This window comes from Anser cygnoides, chromosome 28, assembly GCF_040182565.1.
Source record: "Anser cygnoides isolate HZ-2024a breed goose chromosome 28, Taihu_goose_T2T_genome, whole genome shotgun sequence".
NCBI classification, from domain to species: domain Eukaryota; kingdom Metazoa; phylum Chordata; class Aves; order Anseriformes; family Anatidae; genus Anser; species Anser cygnoides.
In genome coordinates, this window is record NC_089900.1 from 1,005,919 (window position 1) to 1,028,967 (window position 23,049).

General features: G+C 65.1%; 3 protein-coding genes and 1 long non-coding RNA gene across 8 annotated transcripts in view; 3 read left to right on the top strand and 1 right to left on the bottom strand.

Moving 5' to 3' along the window:
• Nucleotides 1-620: 620 nt before the first annotated feature.
• Nucleotides 621-11,470, bottom strand: ALDOA (aldolase, fructose-bisphosphate A). 3 transcript variants are annotated; one of them, XM_066984361.1, is made up of 9 exons: nucleotides 11,446-11,470; nucleotides 7,303-7,424; nucleotides 6,032-6,243; nucleotides 5,490-5,544; nucleotides 5,004-5,164; nucleotides 4,056-4,139; nucleotides 3,800-3,974; nucleotides 2,025-2,224; nucleotides 621-846 (listed from the first exon to the last, which is right to left on the bottom strand). In XM_066984361.1, exons 2-9 carry the CDS (start codon nucleotides 7,412-7,414, stop codon nucleotides 751-753), a joined length of 1,095 nt encoding a protein of 364 aa, XP_066840462.1. In that variant the 5' UTR covers nucleotides 7,415-7,424; nucleotides 11,446-11,470; the 3' UTR covers nucleotides 621-750. The 3 variants fall into 3 exon arrangements, with proteins under 3 accessions (XP_066840462.1, XP_066840461.1, XP_066840463.1); XM_066984360.1 differs by lacking the exon at nucleotides 11,446-11,470 and adding an exon at nucleotides 10,863-11,010; XM_066984362.1 differs by lacking the exon at nucleotides 11,446-11,470 and adding an exon at nucleotides 9,625-9,807.
• Nucleotides 4,207-5,007, top strand: LOC136787226 (uncharacterized). Its single transcript, XR_010826813.1, has 3 exons — nucleotides 4,207-4,614; nucleotides 4,677-4,737; nucleotides 4,860-5,007. It is a non-coding gene; the product is annotated as an uncharacterized lncRNA (long non-coding RNA).
• Nucleotides 11,471-12,481: 1,011 nt separating the features above from the next.
• LOC136787245 (ceramide synthase-like) overlaps nucleotides 12,482-23,049 on the top strand; it is a 573,680-nt gene continuing 563,112 nt past the window's right edge. The window contains exons 1-8 of one of the 3 annotated variants that reach the window (XR_010826862.1): nucleotides 12,824-12,854; nucleotides 13,196-13,332; nucleotides 14,285-14,368; nucleotides 15,826-16,000; nucleotides 17,057-17,100; nucleotides 17,819-17,914; nucleotides 19,714-20,264; nucleotides 20,358-21,113. Coding sequence is in view for 2 of the 3 variants with exons in the window: in XM_066984394.1 (XP_066840495.1) it covers nucleotides 12,839-12,854; nucleotides 13,196-13,332; nucleotides 14,285-14,368; nucleotides 15,826-16,000; nucleotides 17,057-17,100; nucleotides 17,819-17,914; nucleotides 19,714-19,980 (819 nt within the window). In the remaining variant the exon portion in view is untranslated. Of the gene's footprint in view, nucleotides 12,789-12,823; nucleotides 12,855-13,195; nucleotides 13,333-14,284; nucleotides 14,369-15,825; nucleotides 16,001-17,056; nucleotides 17,101-17,818; nucleotides 17,915-19,713; nucleotides 21,114-23,049 lie in introns of those variants that run through there. The other 2 variants (XM_066984394.1, XM_066984393.1) reach the window with 2 other exon arrangements.
• LOC136787080 (kinesin-like protein KIF22) overlaps nucleotides 21,415-23,049 on the top strand; it is a 41,422-nt gene continuing 39,787 nt past the window's right edge. The window contains exons 1-3 of the mRNA XM_066984205.1: nucleotides 21,415-21,486; nucleotides 21,548-22,006; nucleotides 22,884-22,996. Of these exons, the coding sequence (XP_066840306.1) occupies nucleotides 21,415-21,486; nucleotides 21,548-22,006; nucleotides 22,884-22,996 (644 nt within the window). The remainder of the gene's footprint in view (nucleotides 21,487-21,547; nucleotides 22,007-22,883; nucleotides 22,997-23,049) is intronic.

Sequence of the window (23,049 nt, forward strand, 5' to 3'; positions counted from 1 at the left end):
CCCAGGTCCCTCAATGTCCCCTTTCCACGTCCCCACGTGTCCCCGTGTCCCTCAATGTCCCACAACCCTCCGTGTCCCCATCATGTCCCACATGTCCCCAGGTCCCTCAATGTCCCATGTCCATGTCCCCATGTGTCCCCACCACGTCCCCACGTGTCCCCACGCCCCTCGACGTCCCATTTCCACATCCCCACGTGTCCCCATGTCCCCACCACGTCCCCACGTCCCTCGATGTCCCATGTCCATGTCCTTCATGTCCCCACCACATCCCACATGTCCCCGTGTCCCTCAATGTCCCATTTCCCTCTGTATCCCCATGTCCCCACCATGTCCCGTGTCCCCGTGTCCCCATGTCCTTCAATGTCCCATTTCCACGTCCCCACCACGTCCCCACGTGTCCCCACATCCCTCAACGTCCCCTTTCCACGTCCCCACGTGTCCCCACCCTGTCCCCATGTCCCCCGTCCATGTCCTCCATGTCCCCCCGTGTCCCCACATCCTTCAATGTCCCCATGTCCCCCCACATCCCTCCACGTCCCCGTGTCCCTCAATGTCCCCACATCCCCCCGTGTCCCCACCACGTCCCCCACATGTCCCCCCGTGTCCCCCGAGGCGGTGGCCCTGCAGGCAGCGTTCCTTTATTGAAGGGCGAGGGGACGGGGACAGGAGTGTCACACGGCGTGGCGGTCACCGCGTCCCGGTGACGTCATGGCATCCCCGGTGACGTCACGGCGCTCCCGGTGACGTCGCTCAGTAGGCGTGGTTGGAGACGAAGAGGGACTCGCTGGCGGCCGCCCCTGCCTGCCCGCTGGGGGTGTACTTGCCCTGGCACGCCAGGGAGTTGGCCTGGGGACAGGGACACGTGTGTCACACGGGGCCGTCACAAGTGGGACCACCGTGGCACCACCCAGAAACGTGTGGGACAATGGTGGCACCACCCAGAGACACGTGGGATGGTGGTGGCACCACCCACACGTCCATAGGACGATGGTGGCACCACGTAGACACACGTGGGACAGTGGTGGCACCATCCAGATGGACGTGGGACGGTGCTGGCACCATCAAAACACACCTTGGAGGGTGGTGGCACCATCCACATGTCCATAGGATGGTGGTGGCACCACCCAGACGCACGTGGGACGGTGGTGGCACCACCCAGAAACGTGTGGGACAATGGTGGCACCACCCAGAGACACGTGGGACGGTGGTGGCACCACCCGGACTCACGTTCTACGGCTGTGGTGCCACCCCCTTGGGGACACGGGGCTGTCACCCCGCAGAGCCACGGTGTCCCCAAAGGTTCTCCATCCCCCTGCTGTCCCCATGCAGGTGGCAGTGGCATACAAGGACGAGGACTGGCAGGATGGGTGGCCGAGGTGTCCCCACGTCCCTCCCCGTAACCCTGATGTCCCCAACGTTGACGTACCAGAACCTTCTTGAGGTCCTCCTGGACCACCCTGACCACATCCCTGCCCCCATGAAGTTCTCCACCCCCAGATGTCCCCATGTCCGTGACATTGACCTACCAGAACCTTCTTGAGGTCCTCCTAGACCACCACGACCATGTCCCCATGCGTTCTCCAACCCCCAAATGTCCCCAGCGTTGACCTACCAGAACCTTCTTGATGTCCTCCTCCTGGACCACCATGACCACGACCATGTCCCCACGCGTCCTCCAACCCCAAGACGTTCTCTACCCCCAGATATCCCCAACGTTGACGTACCAGAACCTCCTTGACGTCCTCCTGGACCACCACGATCACGTCCCCACATCTCCTCCAACCCCAAGACCTTCTCCATCCCCAGATGTCCCCAACGTTGACCTACCAGAACCTCCTTGACATCCTCCTGGACCACCCTGACCACGTCCCCACGTGTCCTCCAACCCCAAGACGTTCTCCACCCCCAGATATCCCCATGTCCGTGACATTGACCTATCAGAACCTTCTTGAGGTCCTCCTGGACCACCATGACCACGCCCCCATGCGTTCTCCAACCCCCAAATGTCCCTAACGTTGACGTACCAGGGCCCGCTTGACGTACTCCTCCTGGGCCGCCTTGGTGTTCTCCTTCTTGCCGCTCCAGGCCCGCAGCGCCGAGGCCTGCAGCGCCCGCCCGTAGGAGAAGGTCAGGGCCCAGGGCTTCGCCAGGGGACACCGGTTGATGGCGTTGAGGTTGATGGACGCCTCCTCCTCGCTCTGGCCCCCCGACAGGAACGTGATGCCTGGGGAACACGGAGACAGCGTCAGCACTGCGAGGACGTGGCCGTGGGGATGGGGACACCACGAGGACACAGCTATGGGGACCGGGACATCGTGGGGACATGGCCATGGGGACTTAACCATGGGGATGAGGACACCACGAGGACGTGGCCATGGGGACGAGGATATGACCATGGGGATCAGGATGACAACACCATGGAGATGGGGACACCATGAGGACACGGCCACGGGGACGGGGACATCGTGGGGACACGGCCACGGGGACGGGGACATCGTGGGGACACGGCCACGGGGAGATAAGGACACAGCTGCAAGTCTAGGGACACCATGGGGACACTGCCACGTGGACCAGGGCAGCGTGGGGACACCATGAGGACACGGCCACAGGGACGGGGACATCGTGGGGACACGGCCACGGGGACGGGGACATCGTGGGGACACGGCCACGGGGAGATAAGGACACAGCTGCAAGTCTAGGGACACCATGGGGACACTGCCACGTGGACCAGGGCAGCGTGGGGACAATGTGGGGACATGGCCATGGGGACACCACAGGGGGTCACCTACGGGGCCATGGGGTCCCCGTTGGGACTGGGACACCATGGGGACAGGGATGGCCACAGGAACGTGACCATGGAGGTGGCGACACCATGAGGACATCGCTATGGGAATGGGGACACCACGGAGAGGTGGCCACGGTGATGGGGACACCACGGGGAGGTGGCCAGGAGTATGGAGACCCCATGGGGACATAACCACGGTGATGGGGACCCCATGGGGACACGGCCATGAGCATGGGGACCCCATGGGGACATGGCCACAGTGACGGGGACATGGCCACGAGTATGTAGACCCCCTGGGGACATAACCATGGTGATGGGGACACCACGGGACATGGCCACGAGTCTGGAGACCCCATGGGGACGTGACCACGGTGATGGGGACACAGCCACGAGTATGAAGACCCCATGGGGATGTGGCCACGGTGACAGGGACATGGCCACGAGTATGGGAACACCATGAAGATGTGACCATGGTGATGGGGACACCATGGGGACATGGCCAAGAGTACGGAGACCCCATGGGGACAAAACCTCGGTGATGGGGACACCACGGGGACGTGGTTATGAGTATGGGAACACCGTGGGGACATGGCCACGGTGATGGGAACACCCTGGGGACACCACCATGGTGATGGGGACACAGACGGGAGTACGGAGACCCCATGGTGACGTGGCCACCATGATGAGGACCCCATGGGGACGTGGCCACCATGATGGGGACGTGGCCACCATGATGGGGACCCCATGGGGACGTGGCCACCATGATGGGGACCCAGCCACCATGATGGGGACCCCATGGGGACGTGGCCACCATGATGGGGACCCAGCCACCATGATGGGGACCCCATGGGGACGTGGCCACCATGATAGGGACCCGGCCACCATGATGGGGACCCCATGGGGACGTGGCCACCATGATGGGGACACAGCCATGAGTATGGAAACATCACGAGGACGTAACCACGGTGACAAGGACCCCACGGGGACCCGGCCACGGGGACGGGTGACACTGACCGGGCACGGCGGGTGGCACGGTGCGGCGCAGGGCGGTGACGGTGGCCATGGCGATCTCCTCGGGGCTGTACTTCTTGGTGCAGGAGTGGCCGGCTGTCACCATGTTGGGCTTCAGCAGCGTCCCCTCCAGGTAGACGTGGTGGTCGCTCAGCGCCTTGTAGACGGCCGCCAGCACCTGGGGACGCATCGGGGATGTTGGGGACACCTCGGGGTCACCCTGGGGACATGTTGGGGACACCCTGGGGACATCACCCACCTTCTCGGTCACGTACTGGCAGCGCTTCAGGTCATGGTCGCCATCTGGAAGGATCTCGGGCTCCACGATGGGGACGATGCCGTTCTGTGGGGACACGGGGACGTCAGGGACACCCCGAGGGTGGCAGGGAGGGGACGCAGTGACAGGGACACGATGGTGGATGGGGTGCGGGGCGGCAGAAGGTGGCCTGGGCTACCCAGGGGGACAGGAGGTGACACGGTGCCACGTCGCAGCTGGGAGGCCACCATGGGGTGCCCAGAGGTGACACAGGGGGTGGGGACGGAGAAGTGACACGAAGGGAGGACACAGGGAGGTGGCACCAGGGCGGGGAGGTGGCAAAATGTCAAGGGGAGGTGCCACCACACCAGCTGGAGGTGCCAATACGTCAACTGAAGGTGGCACCAAGCCAACTGGAGGCGGCAATACATCGAGGGGAGGTGCCACCACGCCAGCTGGAAGTGCCACCAGGGCGTGGAGGTGCCACCAGGCCAACTGGAGGTGCCAATATGTCAACTGGAGGTGGCACCAGGGTGTGGAGGTGGCAATATGTCAAGGGGAGGTGCCACCACGCCAACCCGGAGGTGCCACCACAGCGTGGAGGTGACAATATGTCAACTGGAGGGGCCACCACGCCAACTGGAGGGGCCACCACGCCAACTGGAGGGGCCACCAGGGCATGGAGGTGGCACTATGTCAAGGGGAGTTGCCATCAAGCCACCTGGAAGTGCCACCAGGGTATTGAGGTGACAACATATCAACTGGAGGGGCCACCACACCAACTGGAGGGGCCACCAGGGCGTGGAGGTGGCAGTATGTCAAGTGGAAGTGCCACCAAGTCAACTGGAGGGGCCACCAAGTCAACTGGAGGCCTCCAACCACCACAGGGCACCAACAGGGGACACGGGGACGGGAAGGGGGACACGGGGACGGGAAGGGGGACACGGGGACCTGCTGGCAGATGCTGGCGTAGCGCGCGAGGACGTTGGCGTTCTCCAGGATGGCGAGGCGCGAGGGCGTGTGCTCCGAGATCTTGAGGACGCAGCGCCACTTGGCGAAGTCGGCCCCGTCCTTCTTGTACTGGGCGCAGCGCTCCATCAGCCCGTCCAGCCCTGGGGACGCCGCGGTGGCATCAGGGGCGGGGCCACCCACAGGGCACGGGGACGGCACCGGGGGCGGGGACACCATGGTGGCATCGGGGATGGGGACGCCACAGTGGCTTCAGGGATGGGGACACCAACATGACATCATGGTGGCATCAAGGATGGGGACACCATGATGACGTAGTGGTGGCATCAGGGATGGGGACACCATGGTGGCATCAGGGATGGGGATGCCGACAAGACGTAGTGGTGGGATGGGGTCACCACAGTGACATCAGGGATGGGGACACCATGGTGGCGGCGTCGGGGATGGGGACACCATGGTGGCACTCACCTTGGGTCGTGGTCTCGCCATTGGTGCCAGCCAGGGGCACGACGCCCTTGTCCACCTGGGGGACGGGGACAGGGTCACTGGGGCGCCGGCCTGGTCCCCTCCCTGTCCCCACGGCCCACATGTCACCCCCCGTGTCCCCAACACCCCAAAGTCCCCATGATGTCCCCAAGACGTCCCCACCTCAACGCGGCCACCTAACGAGGCCACCATTGACGTGGTTGACCTGGATCAAAGAGTGTCCCATGTCCCCAAGACCTCAAGTCCCCCCAGCGCCCTTGATGTCCCCAAGATGTCCCCACCTCAACACATCAATGTGGCCACCTAACAAAGCCACCATTGACGTGGTTGACCTGGAGCGAGGAGTGTCCCATGTCCCCAAGACCCCCCAAAACCCTCGATGTCCCCAAGACGTCCCCACCCCAACGCGGCCACCTAACGAAGCCACCCCGTTGACCTGGTTGACCAGCAGCAAGGAGCCCCCACATCCCCCACCCCCCCACATCCCCCCACGGTGTCCCCCACCGTGTCCCCGAGGTCCCCACCTTGATGCCAACGACGCCGCCCTTGCCACGGATGACCTGGGGGAAGGGGCGCCCGTCATCGGCCGACTGGTAGAGGGTCTCGTGGAAGAGGATGACGCCGCCGATGCAGGGGTCCACGCGCTTGTCGGCCGTGAAGAGCAGCTGCCGGTACCAGCGGCGGTTCTCCTCCGTGTTCTCCGCCCCCACCGAGCTCAGCCGCTTGGCGATGCTGCCTGGGGTGGCCCAGTATAGACCAGTTTACCCCCAGTAACCCGTAATGGTCTCCCGGAGCTGCGCCAGTGCCTCCCAGTAGCTCCCAGTAGCATCCCAGGAGCTCTCATGGACCTCCTGGTGCCACCTCGAGGTTCTCAGACACTTCCCCATCCTCCTTGAAGTCATATCAGTATGTTCCAGTACATCCCAGTACGCCCCAGTAAGTCCCAGTGTGCCCCCTTGGGCTCTTGGTGCTGTCCCAGTGCCTCCCAGTAGCTCCCAGTGCCACTCCAGGAGCTCTCATGGACCTCCTGGTGCCACCCTGAGGTTCTCAGACACTTCCCCAACCTCCTTGAAGCCATACCAGTATGACCCAGTATGTCCCAGTATGACCCAGTATGTCCCAGTACGACCCCCCGGACTCTTGGTGGTGCTCCAGTGCCTCCCAGTAGCTCCCAGTACCATCCCAGGAGCTCTCATGGACCTCCTTGTGACACCTCGAGGTTCTCAGACACTTCCCCATTCTCCTTGAAGCCATACCAGTATGACCCAGTATGACCCAGTACCTCCTCCTGGGCTCTTGGTGGTGCCCCAGTGCCTCCCAGTACCACCCCAGGAGCTCTCAAAGCCCCCCGGTGCCACCTCGAGGTGCTCAGCTGTTTCCCCATCCTCCCTGCTGCCATCCCAGTTCATCCCAGTAGCTTCCAGTGCCCTCCTGGTGCCGCTCCAGTGGCTCCCAGTAAGGTCCAGTGCCCTCCCGGTGCCTCTCCATATCTCCCAGTGCCTTCCAGTGGCCCCTCGGCCCCTCCCAGTCCCATCAGAGCTGACTCACTCCCCAGCACTTCCTCAACACGGGGCAGGGCAGCGCCTCCCAGTTGCTTCCTGTCTGTCCCAGTTGCTTCCAGTCTGTCCCAGTTGCCTCCCAGTCTGTCCCAGTTGCCTCTCACTGCCCTTCAACCCCCACCCAGTGCCCTCCCAGTGGCCCTCAACCCCCTCCCAGTGCCCACCAGTCCCAACCAGCGCCCTCCCAGCACCCACCAGTCCCTCCCAGTGCCCTCCCAGTCCCTCCCAGTGCCCACCAGTGGACTCATCGGCAGCTAGGATGCCCTTGCCGGGGGCCACGATGCGCCGGGCGATGTCGGAGAGCTCCTGCTTCTGCTCGGGGGTGAGCGCCGGGTACTGGTGCGGCATGGTGGTGGCACTGGGGACAGGGGGACAGCGTCACGGGGGGACACGGGGAGAGGGTGGGGGCAGGGGAACATTGGGGAACCCGTGGAGAACGTCGGGGAACCCATGAGCATCGGGGACCCCATGGAGAACCCATGGAGAACGTTGGGGACCCCAAGGAGAACCCCATGGAGACCATCAAGGACCCCATGGAGAACATCGGGGACCCCATGGAGAACCCCTTGGAGAATGTTGGGGACCCTACAAAGAACATCGGGGTCCCCGTGGAGAACCCACGGAGAACTTTGGGGACCCCACGGGGAGCATCAGGGACCCTACAAAGAACATTGGGGGCCCTACAGAGAACCCACGGAGAACCCCTTGGAGAACGTTGGGGACCCCACAGAGGACATCAGGGAACCCACGGAGAACCCACAGGGGACATTGGGGACATCAGGGAGAACCCACAGGGAACCCCTTGGAGAACATTGGGGACCCCATGGAGAAGATCGGGGACCCCATGGAGAACCCGTGGGGAACATCGGGGACCCCGTGAAGAACATCTGAGACCCCAGAAGAAACCCATGGAGAAGATTGGGGACCCTACAGAGAACATCGGGGTCCCGTGGAGAACCCACGGAGAACTTTGGGGACCCCATGGAGAACCCGTGGGGAACATCAGGGACCCTACGGAGAAACCCATGGAGGACATCAAGGACCCCATGGAGAACCCGTGGGGAACGTCGGGGACCCCATGGAGAACATTGGGGACCCTACAGAGAACCCCTTGGAGAACATTGGGGACCCCATGGAGAACCCCATGGAGAACCCCACGGGGAACCCCTTGGAAAACGTTGGGGACCCCAAGGAGAACGTTGGGGACCCCAAGGAGAACCCATAGAGAAGACCGGGGACCCCATGGAAGAACATCGGGGATCCTACAGAGGACATTGGGGACCCCGTGGAGAACCCCACGGGGGACATCAGGGACCCCACAAAGAAACCCATGGGGGACATTGGGGACCCCACGGAGAACACGGGGGACCCCGTAGGAGAACCCATGAAGAACATCAGGAACCCCACGGAGAACCCATAGGGGACATCGAGGACCCCATGGGGAACGTCGGGGACCCCCCAGAGGACGTCGGGGCACCAGTGACGTGGGGACATCGGGGACCCCAAGGAGAACCCACGGGGACCCCAAGGAACTGGAGCAGGGGATGGGGACCCTGGTGGCCACCTGGGGACACCCCGGGGGGACAGAGGGGACACGAGAGGGGGGGCAGGGCCCCTGGTGGCCGGGAGGGGGCACCCATGGGTGCTGAGGGGACAGCGAGGAAGTGGGGAGGGGGAGAGGGGACAGCAAGGGGGGACCCAAGGGTGGCTGGGGACACCCAAGGGACACGGAGGAACCGCCCAAGGGGACACCAAGGGGACACCAAGGAACCACCCAGGGGAACGTGGGGACACCCAAGGGACACCAAGAGGACTTGGGGACACCAAGAAGGGACCCAGGGGACACCCAAGGGACACCGAGGGGGGACCCAAGAGTACCAGGGGCCACCCAAGGGACACCGAGTAACCACCCAAGGGGACACCAAGGGCATCAAGGAGGGACCCAGGGGACACCGAGGGGCCACCCAAAGGGACCTGGGGACACCCATGGGGACCCCCAAGGGATCTGGGGACACCGGGGAGGGACCCAGGGGACACCAAGGAAGGCCCCAAGGGGACCTGGGGACACCCAAGGGGACACCAAGGAACCACCCAAGGGGACGTGGGGACACCCAAGGGGACATCAAGGGGACCCAGGGGACACCCAAGGGACACCAAGGAACCACCCAAGGGGACACCGAGGACATCAAGGAGGGACCCAGGGGACACCAAGGGACCTGGGGCCACCCAAGGGGACACCAAGGAACCACCCAAGGGGGACACCGAGTGGGACCTGGGGCCACCCAAGGGACCCCAGGGGGACACGGGGCCACCCAAGGGACCCCAGGGGGACACCAAGGAGGGACCCAGGGGACACCGAGAAACCACCCAAGGGGACACCGAGGGGACCTGGGGCCACCCAAGGGACCCCAAGGAACCACCCAAGGGCCACCCAAAGGGACTTGGGGACACCAAGGAGGGACCCAGGGGCCACCCAAGGGGGACACCAAGGGGGACACGGGGCCACCCAAGGGACCTGGGGCCACCCAAGGGGCACCCAAGGGTGCGGGGCCACCCACCGGGTGTCCGAGCGCTGCGGGAGCCGGTGCCGAAATGGCAGCGGGGAGGGGACGGGGAGGGGACACGGGGACACACCCGGGGGGAGGGGACAGGGGAGGGGACACCCAGGGGCCACCCCCGCACCCAAGGGCGCTTCAAGGGCACCCCGCCCCCCGGCCGGGCCCCAAAACCTCCCTTTTTTCCCCCAAAATCCGCCGGGCTCGCCCCAAACCCACACCCTTCGTCCCCGAGATTCTCTCCTGGATACCAAAACCTCCCGTTCTCACCCCAAAATCTGCTTCTTTTTGCCCCAAATCGGCGCTTTTCGCCCCCAAAACCACCCCACCCCACCCCCCCGCACCCAAATCCTGCGTTTTTTGCCCCCGAAAATCTGCCCCCGCACCCAAAATCTGCACTTTTGGCTCCAATCCGCTCCCTTCTGCCCAAAAACTGCACTTTTCGCCCTCGCCGGCTTCTTTTTGCCCAAAATTTGTGTTTTTCGCACTTGGATCACCTTCTTTTCCCCCAAAACCTGCGTTTCTCGCCCCAAATCTGCCCCTTTAACCCCAAATCTGCGCTTTTTTGCCTCAAATCTGCGCCCACACCCAAAATCCGCACTTTCCGCCCCCAAACCAGCCTCCTTTAGCCCCAAACCTGCGTTTTCCCCCCCAAATCACCCCTTTTAACCCAAAAATCCTTATTTCGCCCCAAATCTGGGTCCCTCCCCCAGTAATCTCCCCCCACACCCAAAATTTGGGCGTTTTGCCCCAAAATCGGAGCTTTTCACCCCAAAACCTCTCCCGCGCCCCAAATCTCCCCGCTTCACCTCAAATCTCTCCCCGCACCCCAAACCTTCCCCTTTTTGCCCCAAAATTCTTCATTTTGCACCCAAATCTCTGCCCCCTCCCCCAAACCCCCAAAATCTGCTCTTTTCACCCCAAAACCTAACACCCCCCTGCCCAACCCCTTCCCCCCCCAGTTCCCCCCGTTTCCCCCCAAACCCGACTCCTCCACCCCCAAACCCGCCCTTTTTCCCCCCAAACCCCTCCTCGCCCCCAAAATCGCCCTTTTTCGCCCCAAAACCTCCCCCTTCGCCCCAAAACCTCAATTTCCCCCCCAAATTTCCCCCTCCCGCCCCCAAAATCCCCACTTTTCCCCCCAAACCCCCCTCATCCCCCTTACGACCCCCTCACCCCCTCCCCGGCCCCAAATTCGCCTTTTTTCCCCCCAAAAAACCTCCCCCCCTCCCCTCCCCCACCTGGGCTCGGGGAGCGGCCGGACGCGCGGGAACGGGGGGGCGGGGCCTGCCGAGAGGTGACGTCACGGGAGGGGGACCGGGGAGGCGCGCTCTTAAAGGGGCAACGGCGCGCTGAGTCACGGGGGGGGCCCACCGGGTCCTTTTGGGGTGGGGGGGGTTTGGGGGAGCTACGGGGGGGGGGGCACGATGACATGGGGGGGCAGAGAGAATTTGGGGGGGTGAGGGAGGATGGGGGGGGGGGCAGTGTTTTTTTGGGGGGGGGTTTGGGGAGGGTCCAGGTTTTTTTTTGGGGGGGGGTCCAGGTTTTTTTTGGGGGGGGTCCAGGGGGGTTTTAGGGGGGGTCCAGGGGGGATTTGGGGGGGTCCAGAGGGGATTTGGGGGGGGTCCAGGGGGGATTTGGGGGGGGTCCAGGGGGGATTTGGGGGGGGTCCAGGGGGGATTTGGGGTCCCTGGGGGGGGGGTACGGAGATGGGGGGGGTCAGAGGGGGTTTTGGGGTGCTGGGGGGGGGTCTTGGGGAGTGGGGGGGGGGCAATTTGGGCCCCCCCCCCCCAAAAAAAAAAGACCCCCCCCCCAAAAACTCACCAGGGTGGGGGCGTCCGAGGGGGGGCAGCAGCCGGGGGCCGGGGGCTCCCCGCTATATAGGGGCGCCGGGGGGGGCCCCCCCCGCCCTGACCTTCTCCGGTGCCCTCTGCCCTTTCGGCGGCCAAAAATAGGGCCCCCCCCCCCCCCCCCCCGCCCCTCCCCCACCCCGCAGCCCCTCCCCCCCCCCCCGGCACCCGGGGGGGGGAGGGGAGCCCCCCCTTCCCCCCCCCCCCCCGCATTTGACCCCCCCCCCTTTACCAGTTTTTGGGGGGGATCCCTCCATTTTGGGGGACCCCCCCCAATTTAGGGACCCCCCCCCTTATTTTTGGGGACCCCCCCCTTAATTTTGCCCCCCCCCCACGATTTTTAAGCCCCCCCCTACTTTTTTTGCCCCCCCCCCCCATTTTTGGAGACCCCCCCATGGTTTTTAGGCCCCCCCCCACCAATTTGGGGCACCCCCCCCATATTTTTTGGGGTCCCCCCCTTATTTTTAGTCCCCCCCAAATTTTTTAGCCCCCCCCCCCATATTTTTTAGCCCGCCCCCCCCCATTTTGGGGACCCCCCCCGCCCCTTCCCCCCCCAATTCCCAAATTTTGCCCCCCCTATATATTTTTTGGGGGGCAGTCCCCCTCATATTTTGCCCCCCCCTCCAATTTTGCCCCCCCCCCCAATTTTGCCCCCCCCCCAATTTTGCCCCCCCCCCCAATTTTGGACCCCCCCCCCCCCCTTTTTGCCCCCCCCCCTTTTGGGCCCTCCTCAGGGAGGGGCGGGGCCGCGTTGCCATGGCGACCCGGGGGGGCGGTTTCCATAGCAACGGCCCCCCCCGAGGGGCGGGGCCCGAGGGGCGGGAGTCAGCGCAAGGGGGCGTGGCTTAGCGAGGGGGCGTGGCTTAGCGAGGGGGCGTGGCTTGTTGAGTGGCAGGGGAGGGGCGGTGGCGCGAGGGGCGGGCGCGGCCTCATTAATATTCAGGATCACGCCACGTCATGAATATTCATGCTAAATATGCTAATTAGGGAGCGCGAGCCCCCGCCCTCTCGTTGATATTCGCGCCGCCCGCCTGCCGCTTGGTTGCCGTGGCGACGCCCCCCCGGTCGCCATAGCAACGCGCGTCCCGCCTCCCATTGGCCGGCACGCCCTGCGGGTTTATTCCCCCTCAGCCAATGGGAGCGGCCGGCGCTCCGCCTGCTCTGCCCGGCAACGCTCCCCGTCCTCCTCACCCCATTGGCTCCGCGGGCGGCCAATCCGGAGGGGCGGCGCCGCGCGTGCGCACCTCGCCCCGTCCACCCGTTGCCTTGGCGACGCGCGGCGCCCTGAGGGGGGCGGGCTGCGGCCTGCATGCAAATGTATGCAAATGAGACAGAGGGGGCGGGGCCTGACGGATCTACCTCTGTGAATGGGCGAGGGGCGGGGTGAGGGGGATGCAAATTTATGCAAATGAGGGGGGACGGGGAAGGGGGGGCACCTGGGTGAGGGGACACCTGAGGGGGGGGCACCTGAGGGGGGGTAGGCCCCTGGGGGGGGGTAGGCCCCTGAGGGGGGGTAGGCCCCTGGGGGGGGGGTAGGCCCCTCCCTCATTAAGCCCCTCCCCCTCGGGCCCCGCCCACTCTGGCCCCGCCCCTTGAGCCCCGCCCCTTTAAGCCCCGCCCCCCTGAGCCCCGCCCCTCCCCGTGGCCAGCCGTGCGGGCGGCGGGGCGGGAGGCCGGGACCCCCTCCCTCCCCCCCCCCCCCTCAACCCCCAAAATCCCCCCAGGCCATGGCCCCCCCCGGCGCCCCCCTGGCCGGCGGCCTCCTCTTCTTCCCCGGCCTCTTCCTGCTGGCCAAGAGCGGCCTCCGCCGCCTGCCCGGCCTCCGCTGGCCGGAGCCCGACGCCGTCATCGTGGCCGCCAGGTGGGGAGCGGGACCTTGGGGGGGCGGGAGGGGATGGGGGGGGGGGGACAGGGACAGGGGGGGATGTGGCACCGGGAGGGGATGGGGACGGGAGGGGGACAGGGAGGGGACGGGGACAGGGATGGGACGGGGCAGGGATGGAGGTGGCACAAGGACAGGGACGGTGCAGGGACAGGGATGGGATGGGGACAGGGATGGGGACAGGACAGGGACAGGACGGGGACAGGGAGGGGATGGGGACAGGGACAGGGATGGGACGGGGATGGTTTGGGGACAGGGATGGGGACAGGACGGGGATGGAGGTGGCACAAGGACAGGGACGGGATGGGGACAGGACGGGAAAGGGATGGGGACAGGGACAGGACAGGGATGGAAGTGGCACAAGGACAGGGACAGTGTGGGGATGGGGACAGGGACAGGACAGGGAGGGGGAGAGGACGGGGACAGGGATGGGACAGGGACAGGGACAGATGTGGCACAAGGACAGGGACGGGATGGGACAAGGACGGGATGGGGACAGGGACAGGACAGGGACAAGGTGGGGACAGGGATGGGGACAGGGACAGGGACGGATGTGGCACAAGGACAGGATGGTCTGGGGTTGGGGACAGGGACAGGGGCAGGACGGGGACACCGCGGGGGACAAGGACAGCGAGGGGACAGGGACGGAGCTGGCACGGGGCTGGGGCCGCAGCGGGGTCAAGGATGATGCGGCACGGGGACACTGGGGGACACTGGGGGACACTGGGGACATGGGGGGGACACTTGGGGACACCGGGGGACACCGGGGATGTTGGGGGACACCAGGGACAGCGGGGACGGCTGCGTCAGGACACGGGGACGGGGGTGGCAGGGCGGCTGTCCCCGAGGTGTCCCCGTGTCCCCGAGGTGTCCCATGTCCCCGAGGTGTCCCCATGTCCCCGAGGTGTCCCCAATGTGTCCCCCCCCCCAGGCTGGTGTCCTCGGTGCAGGCGGTGATGGCCTCCACGGCCGGCTACATCATCTCCTCCTCCTGCCGCCACGTCATCGACGACCAGTGAGTCCCCGCGGCACCCATGGGTGCCCCCCAGCACCCCCACCCCCCCGGCACCCATGGGTGCCCCCAGCCCAACCCCCCCCACAACCCCAAAGCCGACCCCAGAACGCCGACGGGGCCCCGCAGCGCCCCCGCAGCACCCATGGGTGCCCCACACAGGTCCGGGGGGTGGATGAAGGACACCGGGGGGGGGGGAAGGGGGCACCGGGGGGGGGCAGGGGACAGGGGGGGACAGGGGACACGGCGTCCTCGCGGGGGATTACGGCGGCAGCTGCCGGGGCTCATCCGGGATTATCCCGGCCCCCGGCGATGACGCGGGCGGCCCCGAGCGCCTCGGGCCCAAGGGCGACGGCCCAGGGGCACCCCGAGGGGGCACGGGGGGGGGGACACACACGTGAGGGGCCCCAAATTGGGGTGTCCCCAAGTCCCTGACCACCTGCGTCCCCCAAGTTGGGGGGTCCCAAAGTCACCTGGGACACCTGGGTGCTCAAATTGGGGTGTCCCCAAGTTCTTTGGGGGCCTGGGTGCCCCTAATCGGGATGTCCCCGAATCTCTGGGGGTCTGGGTGCCCCAAATTGGGGTGTCCCCAAGTCCCTGGGTGTCTGGGTGCCCCAAATCGGGGTGTCCCCAAATCCCTGGGTGTCTGGGTGCCCCAAATTGGGGTGTCCCCAAGTCCCTGGGTGTCTGGGTGCCCCAAATCGGGGTGTCCCAAAGCCACCTGGACACCTGGATCCCAAAACGGGGTGTCCCCAAGACCCTGAACAGCTGGGTCCCCTAAATTGGGGTGTCCCAAAGTCAACTGGGACACTTGGGTGCCCCAAATTGGGGTGTCCCCAAGACCCCAACCACCTGGATCCCCAAGTTGGGGTGTCCCAAAGCCACCTGGGACACCTGGCTCCCCAAAATTGGGGTGTCCCCAAATCAGTTGGTGTCTGGGTGCCCCAAATTGGGGTGTCCCCATATCTCCAGGCACTTGGGTGCCTCAAATTGGGGTGTCCCAAAGCCACCCTGGACACCTGGGTCCCCAAAATTGGGGTGTCCTCAAGTCCCTGGGTGTCTGGGTCCCACAAATTGGGGTGTCCCCAAGTCACCTGGACAGGTGGGTGCCCCAAATCGGGGTGTCCCCAAATCTCTGGGTGTCTGGGTCCCCCAAATCGGGGTGTCCCCAAATCCCTGGGTGTCTGGGTGCCCCAAATTGGGGTGTCCCCAAGTCCCTGGGTGTCTGGGTGCCCAAACTGGGGTGTCCCCAAAGCCACCTGGGACACTTGGGTCACCCAAATCGGGGTGTCCCCAAATCTCTGGGTATCTAGGTCCCCCAAATTGGGGTCTCCCCAAATCCCTGGGTGTCCATGTCCCCAAATCGTGCCGCCCCCAAGCCCCTCCCCCCACGTGTCCCCCCGAGACCCTCCCCCTGTGCCCTCCGAGGACACCGGTGTCCTCGCCGCGCCCCCCTGCAGGCACTGGCTGGCGGGGGCGTACCCCCAGTTCGCCGTCCCTACTTTGTGTACGATGTCTACGCCATGTTCCTGTGCCACTGGCACCGCGGGCGCGTCAAGGGACACGAAGCCGGGCCACCGCCATCCCTGCGGGCAGCCGCTGGCGCCTACCTGCGCAAGGACCTCCTGATGGTGCTCCACCACGCCGCCATGGTGCTCGTCTGCTTCCCGTGGCCACCGTGAGTGGGGGCAGGGTCCGGGGGGGGACACCTTGAGGACATGGGAATGGTGTGGGGACATGGGAACGGCGTGGGGACACGAGGGTGCCATGGGGATGTGGAGGTGGAGGATGGTGGCTGGGTGTGGACGTGGTCGTGGAGGTCCACCACACCTTCGTGGGCTTCTCCGTGGTCATGGGACACTTGGGGACACTTGGGGACACTTGGGACATGGGATGGAAGGACGTCACCTGAGGATGGAGCTACTCGTGGAGGTCACCACGCTGTGGTCCTTGCTGGCTTCTCCGTGGCCACGGGGACAGACGTGCTCATGGAGGTCCACCACGCCGCCATGGTGCTCGTCTGCTTCCCCGTGGCCACTGTGAGTGGGGGACAGGGACTGGGGGGACACCTTGGGGACATGGGAATGGCGTGGGGACACGAGGGTGCCGTGGGGATGTGGAGGTGGAGGGATGGCGGCTGGGTGTGGACGTGGTCGTGGAGGTCCACCACACCTTCGTGGGCTTCTTCGTGGTCACGGGGACACTTGGGGACACTTGGGGACACTTGGGGACATGGGGTGGAAGGACGTCACCTGGGGATGGAGCTACTCGTGGAGGTCACCACGCTGTGGTCCTTGTTGGCTTCTCCATGGCCATGAGGACAGACATGCTCATGGAGGTCCACCACGGTGTCGTGGGCTTCTCCGTGGTCATGGGGACACCTGGGGACACCTGGGGACACTTGGGGACATGGGGTGGAAGGACATTGCCTGGGTGTGGAGCTACTCGTGGAGGTCACCACGCTGTGGTCCTCGTTGGCTTCTCCGTGGCCATGAGAACAGACGTGCTCATGGAGGTCCACCATGCTGTCGTGGGCTTCTCTGTGGTCATGGGGACTCTTGGGGACACTTGGGGACACTTGGGGACACGGGGTAGAAAAGGTCACCTGGGATGGAGCTACTCATGGAGGTCACCACGCTGTGGTCCTTGTTGGCTTCTCCGTGGCCATGGGGACAGACGTGCTCATGGAGGTCCACCACGCCGCCATGGTGCTCGTCTGCTTCCCCGTGGCCACCGTGAGTGGGGGACAGGGACCGGGGGGACACCTTGGGGACACGGGAACAGTGTGGGGACACGGGAACGGCGTGGGGACACGAGGGTGCCGTGGGGATGTGGAGGTGGAGGGATGGCGGCTGGGTGTGGACGTGGTCATGGAGGTCCACCACACCTTCGTGGGCTTCTTCGTGGTCATGGGGACACTTGGGGACACTTGGGGACATGGGGTGGAAGAATGTCACTTGGGTATGGAGCTACTCGTGGAGGTCACCACGCTGTGGTCCTTGCTGGCTTCTCCGTGGCCACGGGGACAGACGTGCTCATGGAGGTCCACCACGCTTTTGTGGGCTTCTCCGTGGCCGTGGGGACACTTGGGGACATTTGGGGACACGGGGTAGAAGAAGGTCACCTGGGGATGGAGCTACTCATGGAGGTCACCACGCTGTGGTCCTTGTTGGCTTCTCCGTGGCCATGAGGACAGACGTGCTCATGGAGGTCCACCACGGTGTCGTGGGCTTCTCCGTGGTCATGGGGACATTTGGGGACATTTGAGGACACTTGGGGACACTTGTGGTGGAACACCTCCTTGGTACGGAGCTACTCATGGAGGTCCACCACGGAGTCATGGTGCTTGTTGGCTTCTCCATGGCCATGTCCCCATGTCCCCGTGTCCCCGTGTCCCCACATGTCCCCAAATGTCCCCGCGTGTCCCCAAATGTCCCCGTGTCCCCCCCCCAGCTGTGGCGCCAGGGGAAGGGCGACTTCTTCCTGGGTTGCCTGCTGATGGCGGAGCTCAGCACCCCCTTCGTCTGCCTGGGCAAGGTCCTCATCCTGGTGAGCCCCGAAACGCGGCCCCGGGGGGGCAATGGGGTGGCCAGGGGGGCTCCAGCCCCGGGGTCCCCAACCCCTTGAGTCCCCAGAAGAACATGGGGTGGTGGTGGGTCCCCACCCCCACGTGTCCCTCAACATCTGGGTCCCTGGGAGAACATGAGGTGGTGGTGGGCCCCCAAACCCTTGTGTCCCTCAACATTTGGGTCCCCAACCCTTTGTGTCCCCAACCCCTTGGGTCCCCAGAAGAACATGGGGTGATGGTGGGCCCCCAAACCCTCGTGTCCCTCAACATTTGGGTCCCCAACCCCTGGGTCTCTGGGAGAACACGGGATGGTGGTGGGTCCCCAAATCCTCATGTTCCTCACCACGTGGGTCCCCAGGAGAACATGGGATGGAGGTGGGCCCCCAACCCCACGTGTCCCTCAACATTTGGGTCCCCAACTCCTTGGGTCCCCAACCCCTGGGTCCCCAGAAGATCATGGGGTGGTGGTGGGTCCCCAAACCCTCGTGTCCCTCAACATCTGGGCCCCCACCCCTCATGTCCCTCAACATTCAGGCCCCCAACCCCTCGTGTCCCCAGCTCCTTGGGTCCCCAACCCCTGGGTCTCCAGCATAACAGGGGATGGTGGTGGGCCCCCAAGCCCTCATGTCTCCAACCTGTTGGGTCTCCAACCTGTTGGGTCTCCAACCTTTTGGGTCCCCAGAAGAACGTGGGGTGGTGGTGGGCTCCCAACCCCTCGTGTCCCTCAACATTTGGGTCCCCAACCCTTCATGTCCCCAACCCTCGGGTCCCCAAACCCTGGCCGAACATGGGGTGGTGGCGGGCCTCCATCCCACGTGTCCCTCAACGTTCGGGTCCCCAACCCTTGAGTCCCCGGGATGACTTGGGACGGTGGTGGGCCCCCACCCGACGTGTCCCTCAACATTCAGGCCCCCAACCCCTTGTGTCACCAGCCCCTGGGTCCCCAGCATGACTTGGGGTGCTGGTGGGCCCCCAACCCCACGCGTCCCTCAATATTTGGGTCCCCAACCCCTTGGGTCCCCAACCCCTTGAGTCCCCAGCATGACTTGGGATGGTGGTGGGCCCCCAGCACCACGCGTCCCTCAACATTTGGGTCCCCAACCCTTTGTGTCCCCAACCCCTTGGGTCCCCAGAAGAGCATGGGGTGGTGGTGGGCCCCCAACCTCTCATGTCCCCCAACCCTTGAGTCCCCAGGATGACTTGGGATGGTGGTGGGCCCCCAACCCCACGTGTCCCTGAACATTTGGGTCCCCAATCCCTCGTGTCCCCAACCCCTTGAGTCCCCAGGATGACTTGGGATGGAGGTGGGCCCAACCCCATGTGTCCCTCAACATTTGGGTCCCCAACCCTTTGTGTCCCCAACCCCCTGAGTCCCCAGAAGAACATGGGGTGGTGGTGGGCCCCCAACCCCTCGTGTCCCTCAACATTTGGGTCCCCAGCATGACTTGGGGTGGTGTTGGGCCCCCAACCCCACGCGTCCCTCAACATTTGGGTCCCCAACCCTTTGTGTCCCCAACCCCTTGAGTCCCCAGAAGAATACGGGGTGGTGGTGGGTCCCCAAACCCTCGTGTCCCTCAACATCTGGGTCCCCAGGAGAACATGGGGTGGTGGTGGGCTCCCAACCCCTTGTGTCCCCAACCCTTCATGTCCCCAGCAGAACGTGGGGTGGTGGTGGGCCCCCAACCTCTTGTGTCCCTCGCCACGTGGGTCCCCGGGAGAACATGGGGTGGTGGTGGGCCTCCATCCCACGTGTCCCTCACCCCTTTCTCCCCCCCCGCAGTACAAGCGGCAGCACACGGCGCTGCACAAGCTCAACGGGGTGGCCATGCTGGTGACCTTCCTGGGCTGCCGCGTGCTCCTCTTCCCCTACCTGTACTGGGCCTACGGGCGCCACCTTGGGGTGCCCCTGCTGCGGGTGCCGGGGGCGCTGCCCCCCGCCTACAACGCCGCCGCCGCCGCCCTCCTGGCCCCCCAGCTCTACTGGTTCGGCCTCATCTGCCGGGGGGCCTGGCGCCTCTTCCGGCCCCCGCCCCGGCACCCGCCCTGAGCCCCGCCGCCACTGCGGGGTGGGCGTCCCGTGGGGTGGGGTGGGGGTGGGGGGGCACCCTGAGGTCCTTCGAGGGGGGTTTAGGGGGGGGTTTAGGGGGCGGCCTGGGGCGGTTGTGGGGGCGGGGGGACTTCTGGGGGCGCACTGAGGTCTGTATGGAGGTCCCAAGGGGGCTCTAGGGTCCTTGTGGGGCACCCTGAGGTCCTTACGGGGGTCTTGGGGTCTTTAGGTGGCACCCTTAGGTCCTAATGGGGAGTCCCGGGGTCCTCATGGGGCACCCTGAGGTCCTTATGGGGGATCCTGAGGTCTTCAGGGGGCACCTTGAGGTCCATAATGGGGTCTCAAGGGGGTTCTGGGGTCCTCAGGGGCACCCTGAGGTCCTTATGGGGGTCTCAAGGGGGTTCCGGGGTCTTCAGAGCGCACCCCGAGGTCCTTAAAGGGGTCTCAAGGGGGTCCTGGGGTCCTTATGGAGCACCCTAAGGTCCATCTGGGGGTCCCAAGAGGGTCCTGGGGTCTTCAGGGAGCACCTTGAGGTCCAAAATGGGGTCCCAAGGAGATCCTGGGGTCCTTAGGTGGCACCCTAAGGTCCTTAAGGGGGTCTTGGGGTCTTCAGGGGGCACCCTAAGGTCCATATAGGGGGTCCTGAGGTCTTCAGGGAGCACCTTGAGGTCCTTTTGGGGTCCCAATGGGATTCTGGGGTTTTTAGGAGGCACCCTGAGGTCCTTGTGGGGGTCCCAAGGGGATCCTGGGTTTTTCAGGGGGCACCTGGGGTCCTTATAGGGCACCCTGATATCCTTAGGGGGGTCCTGGGGTCTTTAGGGAGCACCCTGAGGTCCTTGTGGGGGTCCCAAGGGGGTCCTGGGGTCTTCAGGGGGCACCCTGAGGTCCTTATGGGGGTCCCAAGGGAGTTCTGGGGTCTTCAAGGGGTCCTTGGGGTCCTTGTGAGGGACCCAAAGGAATCTGGGGACTTCAAGGAGCACCTTGAGGTCCTTTGGGGGGTCCCAAGGGGGTCCTGGGGTCCTTAGGGGCACCCTGAGGTCCATCTGGGGGTCTCAGGGGAGTCACCCCCACCCATGGGTGCCCGCAGGGTGCCCCCGCGCTGTCCTGGCCGCTGCATTAAAGGACTTTGGGGACAGCCCAGCTCCTCCTTGGGGACATGGGGGGGGGGGGGGGGATCGTGATGTCACCGCCCCGATGATGTCACCGCCCCGATGATGTCACCGCCCTGATGATGTCACCGCCCTGATGATGACGTCACCACCCCACTGCTGATGTCACACCCTTGAGGTCACTACCCGCCGGGAGGTCGGGAACTGGGCCCCTTCCCAGTATGAACTGGGGCCATTCCCAGTACGAACTGGGACCCCCAGCCCTTTCCCAGTACAAACTGGGACACTTCCCAATACAAACTTGCACCCCCAGCCCTTTCCCAGAATGAACTGGGATCCTTCCCAGTACGAACTGGGACCCCCAGCCCCATCCCAGTACAAACTGGGCCCATTCCCAGTATGAACTGGGACCCCCAGCCCCATCCCAGTACTAACTGGGATCCCCAGCCCCATCCTAGCACAAACTGGGAACTGTCCCAGTAGAAACTGGGCCCACTCCCAGTACAAACTGGGACCCTCAGCCCAATCCCAATACAAACTGGAACTGTCCCAGTAGAAACTGGGCCCACTCCCAGTACAAACTGGGACCCTCAGCCCAATCCCAATACAAACTGGGCGCAGTCCCAGTGCAAACTGGGCCCTTTCCAGTACGAACTGGGCGCGTTTGGCTTCGCCCCGCCCCCGTTGCCAGGCAACCGCCGCCGCCACCGCTGTTCCCGCCTCTTTGCCCTCCGTTGCCAGGCAACCGCCGCCATTTTGTCCCCTCCCCTTCCCGCGTTGCCAAGCAACCGCCGCCATTTCGCCCTGCCCCGCCGGGCTGCCCGCACTGCGCATGCGCACCTCCTCGCCTCCCATTGGCTGCCGCCGCGCGGCTTCAAACGGTCGGGCGGGAGCGATGGCGGCGGCGGCTGCGGCCGGTACGGGGAGGCTGAGGGCGCCGGGGGGGGGGATTTGGGGGGATCTGAGGGGAATTGGGGGGATCTGGGCGGCCGGAGGGGTTCAGGGAGGTTCTGGGGAGGGGATGCGAGGCTTTAGGGGGTTCTGGCGGTGAGGGGATGAGGGGTTGTGAGGGGGAAAAGGGCTGAGGGGTCGTTCGGTGAGGGGAGAGGGGCTGTGAGGGGACCGGGGGCTGTTAGGGGGGCATTTTGTGAGGGGACAGGGGGCTGTGAGGCGACGCTTCATGAGGGGACAGGCTGTCAGGCGACGTTTTGTGAGGGGACAGGGGCTGAGGGGACATTTTGTGGGGGGACGAGGGGTTTTCGGGGGGCAGGGGCTGTGAGGGGACACTTCCTGAGAGGATGGGCTGTAAGGGGACGTTTTGTGAGGAGACGGGGCTGTGAGGGGACATTTTGTGAGGGGACAAGGGGCTGTCAGGGGAGAGGGGCTGTGGGGGGACGTTTTGTGAGGGGAGGAGGGACTGTGAGGGGAGAAAAGGGCTGAGGGGACACTTCATGAGGGGACGAGGGGCTGTGAGGGGACAGCAGCCGTCAGGAGACACTTCATGAGGAGACAAAAGTGCTGAGGGGACACCTCATGAGGGGACGAGGGGCTGTGAGGGGACGGGGGCTGTAAGGGGACATTTTGGGGGTGTCAAGGGGCTGTGAGGGGACAAATCCTGAGGGGAATGGTGTTGGGGGGGGACGTTTTGTAGGTGGATGAGGGGCTGTGAGGGGACAGGGGGGCTGTGGGGGGACACTTCCTGAGGTGACAGGGGGCTGTGAGGACTCGTCGTCCAGCCGGGACCACCTCAACGGGTGCTGGTGCCCCCCCAGCGCCCCCCCCCGCCGGGTGCAGGTCTGCGTCCGCCTGCGCCCCGGCCCCCCCGGCGAGGAGCCCTGCCTGCTCCCCCTCGACTCCCACACCCTGGAGCTGCGCGAGGAGCCCCCCAGCGCCCCCTCCCGCTACCGGTGAGCCCCGGGGGAAGGCGGGCGGCACCCATGGGTGCCCCCCACCCCCTTCC

What these genes read in the sequence shown, in the direction of transcription:
- ALDOA (XM_066984361.1), bottom strand. Translation starts at nt 7,414, where the DNA reads ATGCCGCACCAGTACCCGGCGCTCACCCCCGAGCAGAAGCAGGAGCTC. An exon ending in TGGCGAGACCACGACCCAAG is followed by an intron (nt 5,165 to 5,489) that starts GTGAGTGCCACC and finishes CGGCGTCCCCAG; the next exon opens with GGCTGGACGGGCTGATGGAG. An exon ending in CGTGCCACCCGCCGTGCCCG is followed by an intron (nt 2,225 to 3,799) that starts GTCAGTGTCACC and finishes CGTGTTCCCCAG; the next exon opens with GCATCACGTTCCTGTCGGGG.